Below are 22,207 nucleotides of genomic sequence, written 5' to 3'. Positions count from 1 at the left end.
CAGAGAGTAGTAAGGGTATGGAATGCTTTGCCTGCAATGGTGGTAGATTCGCCAACTTTAAGTACATTTAAGTCGTCATTGGACAAGCATATGGACATACATGGAATAGTGTAGGTTAGATGGGCTTCAGATTGGTATGACAGGTCGGCGCAACATCGAGGGCCAAAGGGCCTGTACTGCGCTGTAATGTTCTATGTTCTATATGCAATTCAATTGTATTGCTACATAGTCCATGCAAAGTAGTTAATATTTTGTACATCATGTTTGTAGCTAAATCTCTTACCTCCTCAGCCATAAAGCGGAGTTTATGAAGAAACACATGGACCTGTTTAAATTTGTCCTTCAGTGTGGTCTTCTTTACCTGGGTTCTCATGGTCTTTGCTTGCTGTGCCATGTTCTCCTGTAGTTTGATGGATACGCAGCCATTTAGCATAAAGATTGCAAGAGATCTTTTAACGTTATTTTGTCTCCAGAAAGAAGTTTAATCATTTCAATTCCATATTGTTTCTTACTTTTATTCCTGTCCCTGGATATAAACTTTCAAAATTTCAGTGAAATATTTCCACAGTGATAGCTATTAACCATTCTTATTCATGAATAGCAGTATTAGTTATTTGACAAAGCATCTGCGGTACAATTTAACAGGTTTCTCTGAAAAAATGTGAAAAATAGACTTGGTGGAAGCTAATTGTAAGTGGTACTGCCATCTGAACTCGTGTCTGATGTGAATTTTAACAGAGAATGGACAGCAAAATTTTAAATGATTTCAAACTGCAACATGGGGCTGGGCACGATAGTCAGTAGGAGATATGAAGAAAAATCATAAATGCTAAATTTATTGACTGCAGATAACATTATGATTTTTATCACAAATGATTTGCTTTGCTTCGATATACTCAGCAACTGCCTTAAGAAGTGACTCTGCAAAATTGGTGTATTTGGATTATAAAAACAGATTAGATTAGATTACCTACAGTGTAGAAACAAGTCCTTTGGCCCAACAAGTCCATACCAACCCTCAGAAGAGTAACGCACCCAGACCCAGTTCCCTCTGACTAACGCACCATAACACTATGGGCAATTTAGCATGAAAAATGTGTTGCTGGAAAAGCGCAGCAGGTCAGGCAGCATCCAAGGAGCAGGAGAATCGATGTTTCGGGCATAAGCCCTTCTTCAGTAATGAGGAAGGTGTGCCAAGCGGGCTAAGGTAAAAGGTAGGGAGGAGGGACTTGGGGGAGGGGCGTTGGGAATGCGATAGGTGGAAGGAGGTTATGGTGAGGGTGATAGGCCGGAGTGGGGGTGGGGGCGGAGAGGTCGGGAAGAAGATTGCGGGTCAAGAAGGTGGTGCTGAGTCCGAGGGTTGGGACTGAGAAAATGTCGGGGGAGGGGAAATGAGGAAGATGGAGAAATCTGCATTCATCCCTTGTGGTTGGAGGGTTCCTAGGCGGAAGATGAGGCGCTCTTCCTCCAGGCATCGTGTTGCCATGGTCTGGCGATGGAGGAGGCCAAGGACCTGCATTTCCTTGGCAGAGTGGGAGGGGCAGTTAAAGTGTTCAGCCACGGGGTGGTTGGGTTGGTTGGTGCAGGTGTCCCAGAGGGGTTCCCTGAAACGTTCCGCAAGTAGGCGGCCTGTCTCCCCAATGTAGAGAAGACCACATCGGGTGCAGCAGATGCAGTAAATGATGTGTGTGGAGTTGCAGGTGAATTTGTGGCGGATATGGAAGGATCCCTTGGGGTCTTGGAGGGAAGTGAGGGGGGGAGGTGTGGGCGCAAGTTTTGCATTTCTTGCGGTTGCAGGGGAAGGTGCCGGGAGTGGAGGTTGGGTTGGTGGGCAGTGTGGACCTGACAAGGGAGTCGCGGAGGGAGTGGTCTTTCCGGAATGCTGATGGGGGAGGGGAGGGAAATATATCCTTGGTGGTGGGGTCCGTTTGGAGGTGGCGGAAATGATGAAGGATGTTACAATGTATCTGGAGGTTGGTGGGGTGGTAGGTGAGGACCAGTGGGGTTCTGTCCTGATGGTGATTGGAGGGGCAGGGTTCAAGGGCGGAGGAGCGGGAAGTGGAGGAGATGTGGTGGAGAGCATCGTCAACCACGTCTGAGGGGAAATTGCCGTCTTTGAAGATGGAGGCCATCTGGGTTGTTCGGTATTGGAATTGATCCTCCTGGAAGCAGATGTGGTGGAGGCAAAGGAGTTGGGAATATGGGATGGCGTTTTTACAGGGGGCAGGGTGGGAAGAGGTGTAATCTAGGTAGCTGTGGGAGTTGGTCGGTTTATAGTAAATGTCCGTGTTGAGTCGGTGGCTCGATATAGAAATGGAGAGGTCTAGGAAGGGAAGGGAGGAGTCTGAGACGGTCCAGGTAAATTTGAGGTCGGGGTGGAAGGTGTTAGTAAAGTGGATGAACTGTTCAACCTCCTCGTGGGAGCATGAGGTAGCGCCGATACAGTCATCGATGTAGCGGAGGAAAAGGGGTGGTGCCAGTGTAGCTGCGGAAGATGGACTGGCCTCCTCCATTGCCAGACCATGGCAACAGGACACCTGGAGGAAAAGCGCCTCATCTTCCGCCTAGGAACCCTCCAACCACAAGGGATGAATGCAGATTGCTCCAGCTTCCTCATTTCCCCTCCCCCCACCTTATATCAGTCCCAACCCTCAGACTCAGCACCGCCTTCTTGACCTGCAATCTTCTTCCCGACCTCTCCGCCCCAACCCCCTCTCCGGCCTATCACCCTCACCTTAACCTCCTTCCACCTATCGCATCCCCAACGCCCCTCCCCAAAGTCCCTCCTCCCTACCTTTTATCTTACCCTGCTTGGCACACCCTCCTCATTCCTGAAGAAGGGCTTATGCCCGAAACGTCGATTCTCCTGCTCCTCGGATGCTGCCTGACCTGCTGCGCTTTTCCAGCGACACATTTTTCAGCTCTGATACTCCAGCATCTGCAGTTCTCACTTTCTCCTAGCAATTTAGCATGGCCAATCCACCTGACCTGCACATCTTTGGACTGTGGGAGGAAACCAGAGCACCTGGAGGAAACCCATACAGACACTGGGAGGAAGTGTAAACTCCACACAGACAGTTGCCAAGGCTGGGATTGAACCGGGGTCTCTGGTGCTGTGAGGCTGCAGTGCTAACCACTGAGCCACCGTGCCAGCCAAGCCTGTTCCACAAATAAGCAGCAAATCACAGACATTCACAGGATTTCTCACAATGCATGAGTTGGCCCCAGCTACATTTAATCAGCTGGTTTCAGGTGAGAATCGGAATAAAATGAACATAAAAACCTAAATGCTGAAAACCTCAGAAGTCACACAACACCAGGTTATAGTCCAACAGGTTCACTTGAAGTCACAAGCTTTTGGAACGTTGTTCCTTCATCAGGTAAAAATCTCCGAATAATGTTAACAAACACTGCAACTGCAGAACTGGTCAGAACCATGAAAAGATTAATGTGTTGGAGTTGTGACATCTTGACAGAATCTTGGTCTTGTTTCCCAAGCATTCAGGTCTTGAGTCTGACCCCGTTTCTGAACAGAATTATCTAATTAAACTGCGTGAGGATCTCAAGCAATCTTTTTTTAAAAAAAATATATGTCTTTAGTTTCCCATTAAGGTACCTTGTTATAAATGGTTAGTAATACATTAGGCAGATTGAACATACCATTTCTCTGATGCAGGATTTAAGCCTCTCCCTGTCCAGTTTTGTCTTTCCTGCTGCACTCTGATCCTTATTTGCCAGTGACACAAAACGGCTATAGGGAGAACAGAAAATGTTCAGATACAGAGTGGATTTCTCTTCAAGTGGTTTGGATGAACAATAAACAATGAAGTTACATTATCCACTGTCAATCTCATTTATAATACACACTATCAGGCATCAGCAGTGGCTCAAAGCACTTCATGATTCCATAAACAGCACTAATCTCCTGGAGGAAGGTATTCCGCAGGATACAAAGAAAACTGCTCACTCTCCCTCCAACAGGGGCATGGGGTCTGTCGGATTCATCAGCAGCAAGGAAGCCTGACCTCAGGTTAACACTTCAAGAGAAGGTCAAAACCTGTGACAATGCACTAACCCCTTGATGCTGATCTTGACCTAAACCCAAGCCTTCTGTCCCCACCAGCTGAGTCAGATTAACATGAAGGTGTACGGATAATGAGGAATACTGACTTTTCAATACAATATAACCCTGGGATGAACATAGACAATGCTGAAAAATAAAACAGAATTTAAATTATAATTGGAACAAAGAGCAATTAAATTATAATTGGAACAGACATTTCAGTATGTTGCTTATTTCAGATGGTGGTTGAAAGATTTTCAAAATTAAACTGCTAAAACTTCAATATTTTACCAAGTAGTTTTGTTATTGCTGATAAATCTTAGAAGAATTCAGAATTGGTAGATTGACCAAACTGACAAAGAGGCAAAGCTATCTTTATAGCAATGAATATTATTGTTTATTAAACTAATCTGTAGTGCGTGGAAGTGGCACCAGGGAACATCAAAGTAAGGGGAAGCAGGTTTACGACTGAATTAAGAAGGAACTTGTTCACCCAGAGGATTGTGAATATGTGGAATTCCCTGCTCAGTGATGCAATTGAGGCTTCCCCATTAAAGTTTTTAAGGCAATTGATAGATTTTGAGCAGTAAAGGAATTGAGAATTATGGTGAGCGGGGCGATAAGTGAAGCAGAGTGGACACAAAGAGCAGCCCTGATCTGATTGAATGGCGAAGCAGGCTTGAGGGACAACATCGTCTGCTCCTGCTACTATTCCTTAGGTTCTTATTCGTCTCCATCTGTACCCACATGCAGCCACTGCTCAATTCCTCCAGGACACCTCGGAGCCGACGCTCTGGGTGGGGTTTCTCTGTCTTCAGGATCTCCTGAACATCATTGAGGCCTTCCTCCTATTGGCAGGAATTGGAGTATATCAATTAATACAGCAGCAGTAACAGAGAACAAGACAAGCAGTACAATGCTAACTCTATCAAAATACAACACTTCATTGGTGACTAACTCCTATATAGGAACAACTTCATGGTTGAAAAAATTCTTAAGAATGTTTTAATGTATCAATTACCCTTGAAAAAACACCACACAAAACCGGGGTGGCTAGATGGCATTCTTTTACGACACCTATAGTGGATATAACATTAATTATATGGGAATACAATGGGGCAGATGTTTGTCTTTGGGATGGGTCATTGGAGTTGGGAATTTTTTTTTAGCTTGGGTTTAATACCCACCTACTCCAGGGCTTTATAATAACATCACTGCACAGGTTAATTAGGAAATGTGAAAACTGTTGAGAAACTCAGCAAGTCTAGCAACATCTGTGGAAAGAAAATGCAATCAACATTCTGGGTCCAGTGATCTTTCATCAAAACAGGACCCAAAACATTAACTCTGCTGCCAGACCTGGTGAGTTTCTCCAGAAAATTCTGTTTTTGTTTCAGATTTCCTGTTCTTTGTTTTATTAGAGAGTGATGTCATGTGCTTCCAGCTTCTGTGATTGATACTTTGGAGATCTGCTTCATTGACATTTCCTGAATTGGAGCAACAGCTGTTTCTGAAAGGTGATTATAAATGGGTGTTTTTTAAAGCAGTGTCACCTTTACTGTATGGTTCATCAATTCCATATGGAATGTGTACTTTGACAGAGAAGTGGCAGGAGTTAGCACAGGATGGTATGTGGAGCCATTGGGGATGAGTAGGGCATTGAATTGACATGGAGGATTGTGCAGGATTGGAGGTGAGGTGGGGGGATTATGAGTTTGGGAGCATGGAGTTTGCGAGTTGGGCATTTAATGTGACCTTTCAAAATCTGTGTGTGTGTCTGTGTCTGTGTGTCTGTCTGTGTCTATGTGTCTGTGTGTACATGTCTGTCTGTGTGTGTGTCTCTGTGTGTATGTGGCAGGGAGGCGGAATTTGGTTTCTACTGTCAGTTTTAAATCTCACATTCTGAAAACTTTGGAAGTTATGGTGTGTATGTTTCATCTTCCTGTGACATTCATGGTGTCTCCAAGCAAATGATTGACCTACATTTCTGAAGAAGGGCTCATGCCCGAAACGTTGATTCTCCTGCTCCTTGGATGCTGCCTGACCTGCTGCGCTTTTCCAGCAACACATTTTCAGCTACATGGTAATGTGCAAGGCTGCAGTAACTGTGGCCTCAGTCTAAAGGCATTACTGTTATCTTTTAACAAAAAGCTTGTAGGAAATTTGGGGAGAACTTTGTGAAGAGCAGGAGGACAGCCATTGGTGAATACCCTTCAGATTGGCTTCTTTTCCCAGTCTGCCCACTGTAGGCCTCACCTGCAAGTCAGCCCAGTGTGGGATTCACTGATTGTAAATGTCAGTTGACACTAATTTGGTCATTCTGCTCACTGCAGATTTTCTTTTGACCTCCTAGTGTTAGCTTCAAGCATGCATCTAACTGATCTCTGTTCGGCTCCCCAACATTGGTCCCTGGACTGGTTACACTGGGATTGCAGGACTGACCACAGCCCATTCTCCAGTCTGTAACAAGATGGAAGCCAGGCCCAGATGTCCCAAGTGACCTAACTGACTGTGTCCAAGGCCCTGGACTGATAGCAGATGTTGCCACTGACTTTTACTGTTCCAGGATCCCACAACTGAAAGCGGTGTCCCTTGACCTGACTAGGCTTTGAGACACTGGAAAAGCACAGCAGGTCAGGCAGCATCCAAGGAGCAGGAGAGGCGATGTTCCGTGTATAAGTCCTTCATTCCTGCTTCTCGGATGCTGCCTGAGCTGCTGTGCTTTTCCAGTGCCACACATTTCGACCCTGATCTCCAGCATCTGCAGTCCTCACTTTCCTCTCGGCTTTGAGATACGGTCATTTGGTCGAAGCATGTGCAATGTGTTTGCTGGGTACACTGCTGGCCCATAGACAGGTCAGAGGTCAACATGGCGTGGTACCATCCCAATATGCCCAACCCCTAGATGGAGCTCTGCTGGCAACCATGACAGCTGACTAGATTAGTGTCAGTGCTAAAAGGCAGATCATCAGTAAGTTCTGACTGAGAGGAAAATGTGTAAAAAGGCAAGACATGACCATGACCATTCCACCGTGAGCAATGAGGGAGAAAGCAAGGAGCCCTGTGAGAAGGATCTTGTGTGCACAGTGACATTCTAATGAAAGGTGCAGTAAACCCACAGTGTAGCACTGAGCTGCAGAACCAGCTTGAAAATGGGAAGGAAGGCCAATATAACATTGATCCTCTAACTGGGTGTTGCACCTGCTTTAAGGTTTGGAGATACTGGTTTTGGACTGGGGAGTACAAAATTAAAACTCACACAAAGGCTTATGATCTTATACTCCACAATCACCTGATGAAGGAGCAGTGCTCTGAAAACTAGTGCTTCCAAATAAACCTGTTGGACTATAACCTGGTGTTGTGTGATTTTTAACTTTGCTTTCAGGGACTGGTGACCCAGCTCCTTTTGTACATAACTAACACTTACCCTTACTCAACTGAGGAAGGGTCACTCAACCCGAAACATTAACACTGATTTCTCTCCACAGATGCTGCCAGACCTGCTGAGCTTTTTCAGCAGTTTCTGTTTTTGTTTCTGATTTTCAACATCCACAGTGTTTTCGTTTTTTTATTTCAATGTATTTACCAGATATCAACCTGTCGAAATCTCCTTCAAATCTGCTTTACACCCTACTGACTATTCTCAATCCTACCTGATTTGTGTCATCAGCGTACTTGAAAATATTATACTATTCCTTTAAAATTAACTTACTATTTCCCTATTTTATCTACAGGTAGCTCTTCTATAACGTGATTGTTGCATTCTTGTGCAACCCCACATGATAGAAAAACGGTGTTTTAGAAACAGTGCTTAAAGTGTTGGTGATGTAATCATGTTACAGCCAACACACGGCTTCAAGGTTTGTGCTTTAGAAACAGTGTCCCCAATTCATCAATCACAGTACAGCAAATTCGCACCTTATAGCAGAATGACCTTCTTTTTTCTTCTTTTAGTACCTTATATTAAACATATTCAGTGGAAATTCATTAAATGTTGTTCTTTGTTTGGCCACTACGCACTATGTATTCCTGATGAAGGGCTTTTGCCCGAAACGTTGATTTTCCTGCTCCTCGGATGCTGCCTGAACTGCTGTGCGTTTCCAGCACCACTCTAATCTAGGCTCTGGTTTCCAGCATCTGCAGTCATTGTTTTGACACGAGGCACTAATGTGAAGGCAGGCAGTCTGTGATGACCAGCAAAGGCTGAAATCCACAGCTGGGCACTGGGGACCTAAGGAGAACAAACTGCAGTCCGAATACTATGAGGTATATGTAATATACATCGGATATAGGGTCTCGCAGTGCAGTGGTAGTACACTTACCTTTGGGCCAGAAGGTCCTGATTCAAGTCCCATCTACTGTACAGGTGTGTCATTACACTTCTGAACAAGCTCATTAAAACTATTTTGTATTTAGCCTGTGTATCGGAACAACGAATGTCCAACACTCAAACTCCTTTATGGTACAACAAACCCTCAGAGTAAACTGCTTTCCAAAACTATAATTGCCTTTGTCGTGGCTTCAAAGCAGAAACTGCATGTTCCAAATCGCTACAGCTGGCCAAAACTCTCAGTGCACACATGCTGCAGGAGTGATTTGAATACACCTGAGGTATTACACACGGTGTCGTCACTGGCTGTATCTACCATTCACTTACTTTTCTCAAATAAAAATGCAAATGAAAGCAAAAAATTACAGTATGCAGAGAGTCACGATGTGGAGGTGCCGGAATCTGACTGGGATGAACAAAGTCAGAAGTCACACAGCACCAGGTTATAGTCCAACTAGACCAGGGTACCAGGCAGAGATTAAAGGAATTCTCCTGAGTGTACCTTCCTTGAAAGTCATTTCTCAGTTTTTGAAAATGGTGAGAGTGACTGTTCCCTGGCAGAGCCAGAACATTGTGGGTGGTTCAAATGGGGAGGAAGAAATGTGAATGGCCATTGGTGGTAGGGGATTTGTTAGTGAGGGCAGTAGGCAGGAGTTTTTGTGGCTATTGATGTGACTCCAGGATTGTTTGTTGCCTTGGTCAAGAATGTCATGACATGACTGCAGGGCATTCTGAATGGGGAGGGTGAATAGCCACAGATTGTGGTCCATGTTGGTACCAATGATGAAGGCAGAAAGAGAAATGAGATCCTGCAACCAGACTTCAGGGAGTTAGGCAGGAAAGACTTCAAAAGGTAGCAATCTCCAGATTACTCCTGAAGGTATGCAGTACTGAGGATGGGAACAGCTCAATGGCATAGTGGCTGCAGCGTTGGTGCAAGAGGGAGAGCCTTTAGATTCCTGAGGCACTAGGACCATTTCTGGGCAGGAAGGATCTGTTCAAATTGGACATCTAAACTAGATTGGCAGGGTAAATGGTCAAGGGGAGGGAAGCTGAGCTGGTGTTCAAAGTTGAAACACTGGTAGGTTCTATTGGAGAGCCGAGGAAACATCACCGAGATTAGAAAGTGAGTTTAGAAGGCTGGATGGAATATGGAGCTTGAGGAATATGGTTATGGAGAATTCAGCTGAAACATAGAGGGACATAGAAGAGGCGGTGTTGCAAAAACAGTCATGAGAAGGGATGCTACTTTGGAAGGATCGCTAAAAGATGCCGTAAGGGAAGGTAAATAAGAGACAATGGAACAAGCACACTGTTTATGTGTATTATAGGTCCCCAAACAAACAGAGAGCAAGAGAGAGAGAGAGAGAGAGAGAGAGGAAAAACATGTCATCAAACTTCAGAGAATTGTAAGAATAATAAGGCAGTAATGTTCAAGGATTTTGATGATACAATCTCAACTGGGATTGTTTTAGTCTGCAAGGTAGGGAGTGAACAAACTTCCTTAATTGCATCCAGGAGAACATTTTAGCCAGCATGTACTGGGGCTGATATTCTGAAAGGAGCCTCAGCAGATGAAACATGTATCAGTATGGGGGCATTTTGGAGATAGTAACCATCACTCAGTTAGAAGGATAATTCTAGTAAGGATAAGAGGAGGCCAGGAATAAATGTTCTAAACTGGGGAAAGACTAATTTTTCTAAGATAAGACAAGATTTGGCCCATGTGAACTGGAAGCAGCTATTTGCAGATAAAACTGTGTCAGGACAGTAGGAGGCACTTGAGGAAGGAGAGTACAAAGTCTATATGTTCCTTTAAAGGCAAAATGTGGGACCAAGACTGGATAACCCCAAATATTGAGAGATATAAAGGCTAAGTTTAAGAAAAAAAAGAGAAGCTTGTGGAAGATATTGAGGACTCAATATGACAGTGTCCCTAAAGGAGCATAAATAGTGCAGGAAGGATCTTAAAAAGGAAATTAGAGAAGCTAAGACAGTGCATGAGAAAATATCGGCAAGTAGCGTTAAAGGAAATCTAAAAGGAGTTGTAAGTAAGTAAAGAGCAAGAGAATATGTAGGGAAAGACTAGATTCCTTATGCACCATAGAAGAGAGAAGGAGCGTGAGAGAGACTGAGACAGAGAGAGAAGAAAGAGAGAGAAAGAGAGAGAATGAGAAAGAGAGAGAAAAGAGAGAGAAAGAGGGTAAGAGAGGGTAGGAGAGAGAGAGAAAAGAGAAAGGGCAAAAGGAGAAAGAAAGACAGAGAGAGAAAAAGAGAAAGAGAAAGAGAAAGAGAGGATGTACTGGCTGGTTTAGCAGTGGAGTGGAGAAATCTGCTGGCCTGGAGGACTGCTAATGTCATCTCCTTATTAAAATAATCAGCAAGTGTTAGACCAAGAAGCTATAGGCCAGTCAATCTAACCTCAGTGGTGGGGAAATTATTGGAAAGAATTCTGAGGGACAGAATATACCTGCACTTGGAGAGACAATCAGAGATAGTTAACATAGATTTGTTAAGGTAAAGCTGTGTTTGACAAATTTGGTTGAATTTTTTTGAAGAATGGATGAGTTGGCCCAAAGAGTCTGGTCCTATGCTGTAGACCTCTATGTAACCAGAATTGTTGACAAGGGTAATACATTTGAAGTGATCTCGGTGCACTTTAGCAAGGCGTTTGATTAGATCCCCAAAGGCAGAATGCTCAAGGAAGGAAGAGCCCATGGGACTAAGACAAAGTGACATTGTGGATCCAAAACTGACTGAGAGGCAGGAAACAGAGGGCGATATTAAAGTAAGGTTTCTCTGACTGGAAGCCTGCAGGATTCTGGAGAGTTTGGAACTGGGGCCCTTGCTGTTTGTGATGTATGTTAATGATTTGGATGTAAACTTGGGGCTATGTACAAAAAGTTTGTGGATGACACAAAAATAGGCCAGATGGTAAATGATGAGGAGGATAGTTAGAAACTGTAGGAGGATATTGATGGATTGATTAGGTGGGCAAAGCAAAGCAAATGGAATTCAACATGGAAAAGTACACATGAGGAGGACTAACAAGGAAAGGAAATACACAATAAATGGTAGGTCCTTGGATAGTACTGAAGATCAGAGGAACATTGCTGTGACTTCCTGTGGATCTCTGAAGGTAGCTGAGCAGATAGATAAAGTAGCTAAGATGGGATAATGGGTACCTGCCTTTAATAGTTGAGGCACAGAATACCAAAGGCAGGAGATTATGCTGGAATTGTATAAAGCTATGGTTAGGTGATGAATGGATTACTATGACAGTTCCAGTCACCACACTGTAGGAAGGATGTGATTACACTGGAAGGGGTGGAGAGGAGATTCACCAGGATTACTGCCTGGCCTGAAATTCTGAGCTCTGAGGAAAGATTGGAAAGGCTGCAACTACTTTCTTTGAAGCAGTGAAGGTTGCGATGGGACCTTATAGAGATGTGTAAGGTTATGTAGGTAGAGACAGGGTGTGTAAGGCAGCATTTTCTCTGTTAGTAGAGGGATTAATATCTGTGGTCATAGATTAGTATGGGGTAGAAGGCTAAAAGCAGAGTGGAGGAGAAAATGTTTTCACTCGTAGGATGAAGGAGACTCAAACTCCTGCAGCATTCAAGCAGGATTTAGATTTTCACACATTGCCATGATCTCCAGGGCTATGGGCCAACAGCAGAAAATGAGATTAGTGTAACCAGATCTTTGTCACTCGGTGTGGACACTATGGGCCAAATAGCCTCCGTGTGTGCTGTAACTGTCTCTGAGTCTATGAGACTAAAAGCTGAGATGGCCTATTATCAAACGAATCAGATCCACTCTTTGTACATAAAGTAGTTGGCACCATGCTCCATCTTCATCTTTTGCCAGCAGTATTTTTAAACATTTCACCCTACAAATATTTTGATGAACAGTGGATCAGAATGATATATGGCACAGAAAGATGCCATTTGACTCACTATCTGTGAATTAGGTCATAAACCACAACCAATTACTGGATCACTCATCTGGCAAATACCAGACCATGTGTGACTGTTTTCAGATCAAGCCCCTGAGGAGAAAACAAAATGATATTGGAATGCTAACCAGCTTGTCTGCAATTTTGTCCATGATGTTTGCATTGTAGAGACGTCTTCGCTGGTCTTGCCACCAGCTTTTGATGTAGGTGCATGGCTTCTTTTCAAAGTATGGCAAGTGAAAGTAGTTTCTGAAAATAAAGAAGTCAAATCAACAGATCTTTACTATAATGGATACTGCTTTCTTCTGCACCATTCACAATTGAAACGTACTTCCAATTACACAAAACTAAGACCATCATTCACATCTTCAGCAATATTATTCACTGTGCTTAGAGCAGGTTTACTTCCACAGGCTGAACCATTTTATTTTGTATTAAAAATAACTGACAAAACACTTGGACAAGTGGCATTGTACCCTCAGTATCTCCAGTATTGTACCCTGTATTGGTTGCTGTCTGATTGGCACCATAACGACATGGCTCCGTGACATAATCTACCACTATGATGTGAGAATGATATAATATTCTTATGTTCTGTTACTGTCATGCTGTCACACTGAAGGTGGCTCATAACACAAGGACAAGACACAGATCATGCAGTAATGAAGAATGCAACAAACTGTTATTACACAGTCTGATAGCTACATTTGTTCATTTTAATCACAGGCACTTGCATGGCTGGGCTCAAGCTGAATGATCCAGATGTACTGTGGTATGTTCCCCTCAACATGCCAGGCTGCAAGAGGACAGAACTCAATATGATGGAGATGGAAAGCTTTATACCATGAGGTCACATGCCATGATACAGTGATGGCATCATGAGTATGTCTATTTGTTGATGTGATCGATTCAGATTTCCAGAAGGCCTTTGACAAGGTGCTACACAGGAGGCTGTGAAATAAGATAAGAGCCCATGGTGTAAGGGGCAAGGTACTGGTATGGAGAGAGGATTGCCTGACTGGCAGAAGGCAGAGAGTGGGGATAAAGGGATCATTCTCAGAATGGCAGCTTGGGAGTAGAGTTCCTCAGAGGATCACAATATTCACATCATACAATAATGGTCTGGGTGAAGGAACTGAAACCATTGTTTGTAGGTTTGAAGCTGACACAGAGATAGATGGAGGGTCAGGTAGTGTTGAGGAAGTGAGGAGGCTGCAGAAGGACTTGGACAGGCTAGGAGAGTAGGCAAAGAAACGGCAGATGGAATATAACATGGGAAAGTGCAAGGTTATGCACTTTGGTAGGAAGAACAGAGAAAATTAATAGTCTACTTTCTAAATGGGGGAAGAAATCTGAGGCTTAAAAGGACTTGGGAGTCTTAGTTCAGGATTCTCTTAAAGTTAACAAGTGGTTCAGTTGGCAGTTAGGAAGGTAAGTACAACATTCCGGCAATAGTATTGAAAATTTGTGCTCCAGAACTTACAGCTCCCCTAGTCAAGCTGTTCCAGTGCAGTTACAACACTGGCATCTACCCACCAATGTGAAAAATTGTCCAAACTATGTTTTTACATAAAAAAAAGCAGGACAAATACAACCCAGCCAATTACTGTCTCATCATTCTGCTCTTGATCGTCAGTAAAGTGATGGAAGGGGTCATCAACCGTGCTATCATGCAGCACCTGCTCAGCAATAATCTCTCATTGATGCCCAGTTTGGGTTCTGCCAGGGCCCCTCAGCTCCTGACCTCATTACAGCCTTGGTTCAAACATGGACAAAAGAGCTGGATTCCAGAGGGGAGGGGAGAGTGACAGCCCTTGGCATCAAGGCTGCATTGAACCAAGTGTAGCATCTAGGAGCCCATGCAAAACTGGAATCAATGGGAATCTGGGGGCAAACTCTCCAGTGGTTGGAGTCATACCTGACACATAGGAAGATGGTCATGGTTGATGGAGGTCAGTCCTCTTGAATTGTCTTACCTGTCCATATTCCTTCCCACCTATCCACTCCACACTCCTCTCTCACGTTTTCACCATTACCCCCACCTCCACCAACCTATCACATGCTCAGCTACCTTCTCCCCAGCCCCAACCCCTCCTCCCATTTATCTCTCCACCCCCTCGGCTCACAGCATCATTCCTGATGAAGGGCTTTTGCCCAAAACAGCAAGTCTCCTGCTCCTTGGATGCTGCCTGACCTGTTGTGCTTTCCCAGCACCACACTCTCAACATCATCAATAAGGGACAATCTAACCACCACCCCTTGGCATTCACCGGAGTTGTCATCATTGCATCCCACACTGTCAATATCTTGAGAGTTATCACTGATCAGAAGCTCAACTGGATTCAGCACATAAACACAATGGCTACAAGAACAGGTCAGAAGCTAGGAATACTGTGGTGAGTGACACACCACCTGACTCCCCAAAGTCTGTCCCCCATCTCCAAGGCACAAGTCAGGAGTGTGATGGAGTCCTCCCCACTTGCCTGGATCAGTGCTGCCCCCACAACACTCAAGAAGCTTTACACCATCCAGGACAAAGCAGCAGATACATCCACAAGCATCCACTCCCTCCACCACCAATGCTTAATAACAGCAGTGTGTGCTATCTACAAGCTGCACTGCAGAAATTCACCAAAGACCCTTGGATAGCACCTTCCAATCCCATGACTACATCCATCTAGAAGGACAAGTGCAGCAAATACATAGGAACACCACCACCTTCAATTCCCCTCCAAGTCACTCACCATCCTGACTTGAAAATATATTGCCTCTCCTTCAGTGTGGCTGAGTCAAAATCCTGGAATTCCCTCACTAATGGTCAACCCACAGCAGGTAGACTGCAGCGGTTCAAGAAGGCAGCTCACCACCATCTTCCCAAGGGGGCAACTAGGGATAGGCAATAAATGCTGGACCCAGCCAGTGACACATGCAGCCCACAGAAATCAATAAAGTTTTTAAAAAATTAACATTCATTTCAAGAGGGCTAAAATATAAGAGCAGAGATGTACGGCGAAGGCTGTGTAAGGCTCTGTTCAGACCACATTTGGAACATTGTGAGCAATTATGGGTCTCATAACTAAGGAAAGACATGCTGGCAGTGGAGGGGGTCCAGAGGAAGTTTACAAGAATGATCCTTGGAATGAAGGGCTTGTCATATGATGTTAAAAATCACACAACACCAGGTTATAGTCCAACAGGTTTAATTGGAAGCACACTAGCTTTTGGAGCGACGCTCCTTCATCAGGTGATTGTGGAGGGCTCGATCGTAACACATGTTACAATCAGATAACCTGGTGTTGTGTGATTTTTAACTTTGTACACCCCAGTCCAATACCGGCATCTCCGAATCATGACTACTATTGTCATATGATGAGCTGGAAAGGATTCTGGGTCTGCACTCGTTGGAGTTTAGACAGATGAGGGGAATCTGATCAAAGTTTATTGGATACTGACAGGCCTGGATAGAGTGGACATGGAGAAGATGTATCCAGTAGTAGGACAGACTAGGATAAGAACACACAGCCTCAGAAGAGATGACTCTATGGAACTGAGATGAGGAAGAATTTCTTCAGCAAGAGGGTGGTTAATCTGTGGAACTCATTGCTGCAGAGGGCTATGGAGGCCAAGTCAGTGAATGTCTGTAAAGCAGAGATAGATAGCGTCTTGATTAGTAAGGGGATCAAAGGTTACGGAGAGGAGGGAGGAGGACAGGGCTGAGAATCATATCAGTCAAATGCCTAATTCTGATCCTATACCATTATGGTCTTATATCCCTTAAAGTCATATCACCACTCTGACATGAGAAATAACATAACAGGGCACAGGACTGGATATTCTTTCATGGACTGGGATACTTGAAATTTAATTTTGATGTGAATCACCAGTGTTGGTACTGTTAAACTCTGAAATTGCTTATTTTACTGAACTTTGTTGATTATATAAATAAATAAGCAGTGAAGAGGGAACAGAGAAGCAACAGAGGGATAAAAACAGGCTGCATTGTTGCAGGTGAATGAATGGGCAGGAATGTGGAATACAGCATAGCACACTGTAAGGTTATCAACTTCGGTCAGAATAAAATAAAATAGCCAAATATTTACTGAATGTTGGGATACAGGTAAATGTTAATAAGAGGAGGAAGAAGGATTTGAGGAAGGGGATTAGACAGCCATAGTCAACTAGGAAAGCTAACTGATTGCATCAAATTGAAAGAAAGGACGTGGCAAAGGTGAGAGTATGTTTGAGGTTTGTGGAAATTTTAAAAACCATAAAAAGCAAATAAAAAATAAAGGGGGAGAAAATAAAATTTGACCTTATTAGATTTATAAGTAAAACAGAAGCCACCGTGAACACAAGCTATTTAGAGAATGAGGCTGGGGAAATAATAATGGGGGAACCGGGCATTGGCAGAGGAGCTGATAAATACTTTGCATCAGCCTTCACAGAAGATGCCTCACTGTGAAGGTGCCGGTGTTAGACTGGGGGTGGACAGCATCAGAAGTCACATGACACCAGGTTATAGTCCAACAGGTTTATTTGAAATCACAGGTTTTCATGACTTCACCTGATGAAGGAGCAGTGCTCCGAAAACTTGTACTTCCAAATAAACCAGTTAGACTATAACCTGGTGTCGTGTGACTTCTGACTTTGTTCACAGGAAATGATATCAGTAGCATTTCAAATGATCAAGGGGCAAACAGAGGAAAATAAATATCACTGGAGAAAAATTGGTAGAGAAACAAATGGGGCTAAAGACTGATAATTGCCCTGGATCTGATGGGATATACACCTGGCTATTAAGGGAAGGAGCTGCAGACACAGTGGATGCACTGATTGTAATCTTCCAGGAATCTGGAGATTCTGGAAGAGATTCTGGAAAAGTCTCAGAGTATTGGAAACTTTTATTCAATCCAATTAAATTATATTGCTCTTACACTGATACAGCCATAACGTTTCTTACGTCAAATCATGAGAAATGTCATATAGAAAAACATTTCTATTTGTGGATCAATAATTTAATAGATTGGTGACATTTTAAAAAAACTAACCTAATTTTATTATCGGTCTATTCAGAGAGATGTTATTACACACTTCTGGAGCAAGTGAGATTTGAACTCATACCTCCTGGGATGTTGCAAGTGAGCCACAAGAGGGCCCCTAGGTCAGTGACATTCTCAGTTTTGCATAAATAGTTTCAGCTACAAAAAGCTGAGCAGTGTGCGAACTTTTGAGCTAGAACTGTGGACTGTATTTTGGTAAAATCCTGGAACACGGTTTGAAAGACTAGTCATTCTGTGCTGGTCGTATTTCTCACCCAGTACAATTGAACAATATGAAGTCAAATTCTCATCTTAACTTTCTTCTAACATTAAGATTTAGTTGCTATTCAGAAGCCAGTGAGTACAAATCCTTCTCAGTTGTGCTTGTTCATAGCTTTATTGCGCCAGCAGAGGGTAGTGGAGAGAGAGAAAGCCACATCTGAGTAACACTCTGGGCATTTGGTCTGTGAGATTCTCTATGTGAATGAATGCTGGAGCAAATAGTTGAATACTGACTCATTACATAAAGAGCACAGACCTGTCAGTTATAACCGGTTTCATTGGTGGAGTGCAGGAGATGGGTTGCAGGTCGCCATCATCATCGACTTCATCTTCACTTGAATTTTGGAGAAGTTCGGACTCCTCCTCGTCAGTGTCCCCTCCCCCTTTTCTCTTGCGAACAGCTGGCTTGCTTATTCCATCAATTTGGTTCCCATAGTTACCTGGAGAGAAGCAGAGTGATCATATTTCTTTGCCTCAGATGAAAGGGAAACTTAAGATGACAACGATAACTCATAGTGATTAGCTGTAATGAAAGCTCCTCTGGTTCATTGATGCATTGTGAAATTAGGTATTGTACTGAGTCAGGTTTAGCAGAATGTTGCTAGCTATGGAAGGTTTGAGTTATAAAGAAAGGCAGATAGGCTGGGACTTCTTTCACTAGAGTGTAGAAAGATGAGAGGTGACCTGATAGAAATTTACAAAATAATGAGAGTATGGATAGAGTTCATGGTAATTGTCTTTTCCCTAAGATGGGGACTTTCAAGACCGGGGACACATTTTTAAGGTGAAAGGAGAGCGATTTACAAAAGACATAAGAGGCAACGTTTTTTACACAGAGGGTGGTCCATGTGTGGAATGAGGAAGTGGTGCATGTAGAAACATTAAAACAGGGTTTAAAAGACATTTAGATGGATAAGTGAATAGAAAATGTTTGGAGGCAGGAGCAGGCAGGTGGGAGTAGTTTAGCTTTGGATTATGATGGGCATGCACTGCTTGGATCAACGAGTCTGCGTCCATGCTGTATGATTCTGTGGCTCTGTGACTCTGAGTCACATAAGGAGAGATTCAAATGACCAAATGCTTAGCTAAAGAGGACTGTTTTAAGAAAGATCTTAAAGAAGGACAGTATTATATAGACCTCCATGATGTAAGGAACAAATTCCAGAGCTTTAGTCCTAGCACATGAACACACAACCATTGATGCAGGAGTTATAATTGGAAATACACAAGACACTGGAATTAGAGTGGGACAGGTATTTCGGGGGGTTGTGGGGGGTGGAGGAGGCTATGGAGATAGGGAGGTGCAAGACAGTGGAGGGATTTGAAACCATGAAGGAGAATTTAAAAATCAATGCATTCCTTGAACAGGAGTCACCATAGGTTAGTGAGCATAGGGGTGAACAGGACTGAGTACAACTCAGACATTGACAGCAGGGTCTGTTTTGAAGTCCCCATTCCCCACCAAATCCCAAAACTTTAGACTTTGTTGCCCAGCAAGAACGTATTTATCTCCGCCTTAAAAATATTTAATGTCCCCACCCCCACAGGCTTCTGAGGCAGAGTTCAAAAGTTGTTGGGATAGGTTGAGGGGAGTGAACATTTCCAATGATAAGGGGAGAGATTCAGCATCATCGGGAGGAGACCCTGATGGGGGCGAACATACGGTCAGGGTGCAGTGTGGTTAGGGGTGGGAGAATGGAAGATGAGGCTGATTAATGTGGGATGGGGTTGTGTTTGTTTTTCTATTTTTCTGTTTAATTATTACCCTGAGATTAGAAATGGCAGGAAGGTGGGCTAAATGCAGCAAGCCCAAGTTCTCCACACGGAGGTCAATGTTAGAAACAGGTCCAGGCAGCAGATTCTACCTACTGGAGTTCAGATATCTGGGGAAACACGGTGTATGTGGCAGGTTGGCACTTCCTCGGGGTCCTGAGACATGGTAGTGTAGAATGTCTCAGTACTTGCTTCAGGTATCATGAGCAGATTGAGCCATAGTTTCCATCTGCTCAGAAATTTGGTTTCCAAAAAAACTGGATTATTTCTGGTTTCCTTTGCAAACCAGAGTGTGGCCCGAATGAATCATAATTATGTTTCTGTGACCCTGGGGTATGCTGCAAATACTTTCCGATGCAGGAACAATGAACTGAACGGCCTTCCTCTGCACCAGAACAACTCTGTAAAAGTGACGTTCACTTTAAAGCGTCAGAATAAATTTTTGACTTCGGAACGTATAATGCATGCTGTGAGTGTGAAATTGCTCATTGTACAGTGGATGTTTCATCCACTAATTTTAACCAACTGAAATCAGAGATCCACAATACCACATAAACTATTTTCCACTCTGCAGTGGATTACTTACACCACACTCACCGATCGTAACTTCAAAATTGACTGGTTTATCTCCAATTCTCCTGTCAAGCATTGTTGATTCCAGGAAGGCGCCAAAGAGAAAGAACTCTTCCAACTTCCCTGTAGCAAGCTGAGATTAAAAATTAAAACATGGTAACACTATTTAGGAGTTATATTGCCTTGCAAAGTATTCGATTTGGGTTTTTCAGGTAAATGTAAAACTGACTAATCTGACAAAACTGATACTTTCTGAAGGAGGGAAGTGTCCTGAGGAAGGGTCACTGAACCCGAAACATTACCTCTGAATTCTCTCCACAGATGCTGCCAGACCTGCTGAGCTTTTCCGGCAATTTCTGTTTTTGTCAAACAGTTTCTGAAATCTGAGCAAATGTGCCGAATAGTGGGACACAGACACCCCTCCATTATACACCTTCAAGGTGAGATGTCTGAACCTCAGAGAGTCTGTCAGGGGACCTCGGGTCGGTGTGGTTAGCAAGGCTCTAACTGGTGTCAACAAGTTTCTCAACCACCCTCCTCTCACTTATCTCTCCACCCTTCAGGCTCTCTGCCTTTATTCCTGATGAAGGGCTTTTGCCCGAAACGTTGATTTTACTGCTCCTCAGATGCTGCCTGAACTGCTGTGCTCTTCCAGCACCACTAATCCAGAATGAAGTTTCTCAATTTGTCCGTATTTGACTATTTACCTAGCACATCATTTCATAAAGTGTTCACAATAAGATTAGCAGCTTTTCCTGGGGTACTTACATTAGGTTTTCATAATGAACAATTTGAATATAACTCCTTTTATGTGTCTCTAACCTTTTAGTAACAAATGGCTGCTATGTATCTTCAGCCCTCAGATGTAAGGACGCAAATTGCAAACACAATAGTCTATTATGGAGAGAACTTGTCATTCATCTGGGAATGATAACTGTGAACCACTTTGAGAAAAACACTGAAGCCAAATTTAGAGCACTGTTGGTTGCATTGGAAAGATGTTTTCACAACTAGATTAATACTTACCCACTTATGTTAAGCTGCGGAATAAGCACAATGGTAGGAACTCTTTTTGATGATGCTACTATTTTAAAAAATGTATTCTTTGAGGGATATGAGCATCACCAATGAGCTTAGCATTTTCTCTCTATCCCTAAGTACCATTGAAGTGAATGGCTTGTTAGGGCCATGTCAGAGGGCAGTAAGAGTTAACTGTACAGCTGTGACTTTGGAGTTAGGGTTAGGCCAGACAGTGTCAGGTCGACAGATTCCTTTCTCTGAGGGAAGGGAAGAATGTTAGTGAACAGTGAGCATTCCCCACAATAACAATGGTTTCACAGTCACTGGTACTGAATCTAGTTTTATAGCCCAGCTTTATTAACTGAATACAAATGCCCTCAGCTGCTGGGGTGGGATTTAACCCATATCTCCCACAGCATTTGCCAGAATTGCTCACTTAGGGATAATTAATGTAAATATGAAGAACAAGAACGACAGTACTTGTATTTACGCATGGCTTTCAATACAACAAAATATATTTCTTAAAAACACATTTTACTGAAAGTCTCTACCAATCAGAGTCCACTTGCCAAACAATTAGCATTCTCCTCCCATACATGTTGGTTTCACTATTAAATTGCCATTCTTGTAAAAATGGGTAAAAACAAGGACTGCAGATGCTGGAAACCAGATTCTAGATTAGAGTGGTGCTCTATTTCTGATGAATGGCTTTTGCCTGAAACGTTGATTTTCCTGCTCCTCGAATGCTGCCTGAATTGCTGTGCTTTTCCAGCACCACTTAATCTAGATTCTTGTGAAATGTCCTGATGAATGCAAGATGAAAAGCTATAACAATACTCAAATTTTGTACAACCAAACAACTATAATAAAAGCAAAAGAGAAAAGCTGACAAAGGGTCAGTTAGACTGGAAATGTCAGCTCTTTTCTCTCCTTACAGATGCTGCCAGAGCTGCTGAGATTTTCCAGCATTTTCTTTTTTGGTTTCAGATTCCAGCATCCACAGTAATTTGTTTTTAACTATAATAAAAGGCCCAGGGTGCTTCACAGGAGAGTTATGAAGCAAAACTAGACACTGAGCCAATTAAGGTGATATTAGGTATATGTCCATAATCTAAATTAAAAGTTTTTTGAGTCTACATGGATTTTAAAGAACATATTCAAAAATAGAA

At 43.2% G+C, this 22,207-nt stretch overlaps 1 protein-coding gene across 9 annotated transcripts in view; it reads right to left on the bottom strand.

Moving 5' to 3' along the window:
* Positions 1-22,207, bottom strand: part of otofa (otoferlin a) — a 461,762-nt gene that overhangs the window by 119,709 nt on the left and 319,846 nt on the right. For all 9 annotated transcript variants that reach the window (XM_072562753.1, XM_072562744.1, XM_072562806.1 and 6 more), the window contains exons 17-22: positions 20,043-20,151; positions 17,929-18,112; positions 12,480-12,600; positions 4,811-4,911; positions 3,661-3,751; positions 284-400 (exon numbers count right to left, since the gene is read on the bottom strand). In XM_072562753.1, coding sequence (XP_072418854.1) covers positions 284-400; positions 3,661-3,751; positions 4,811-4,911; positions 12,480-12,600; positions 17,929-18,112; positions 20,043-20,151 — 723 coding nt within the window. The remainder of the gene's footprint in view (positions 1-283; positions 401-3,660; positions 3,752-4,810; positions 4,912-12,479; positions 12,601-17,928; positions 18,113-20,042; positions 20,152-22,207) is intronic.

This window comes from Chiloscyllium punctatum, chromosome 3, assembly GCF_047496795.1.
Source record: "Chiloscyllium punctatum isolate Juve2018m chromosome 3, sChiPun1.3, whole genome shotgun sequence".
Taxonomy (NCBI): Eukaryota; Metazoa; Chordata; class Chondrichthyes; order Orectolobiformes; family Hemiscylliidae; genus Chiloscyllium; species Chiloscyllium punctatum.
The sequence above is the reverse complement of the archived record's forward strand: the minus strand, read 5'-3'. Positions and strand labels throughout refer to the sequence as shown.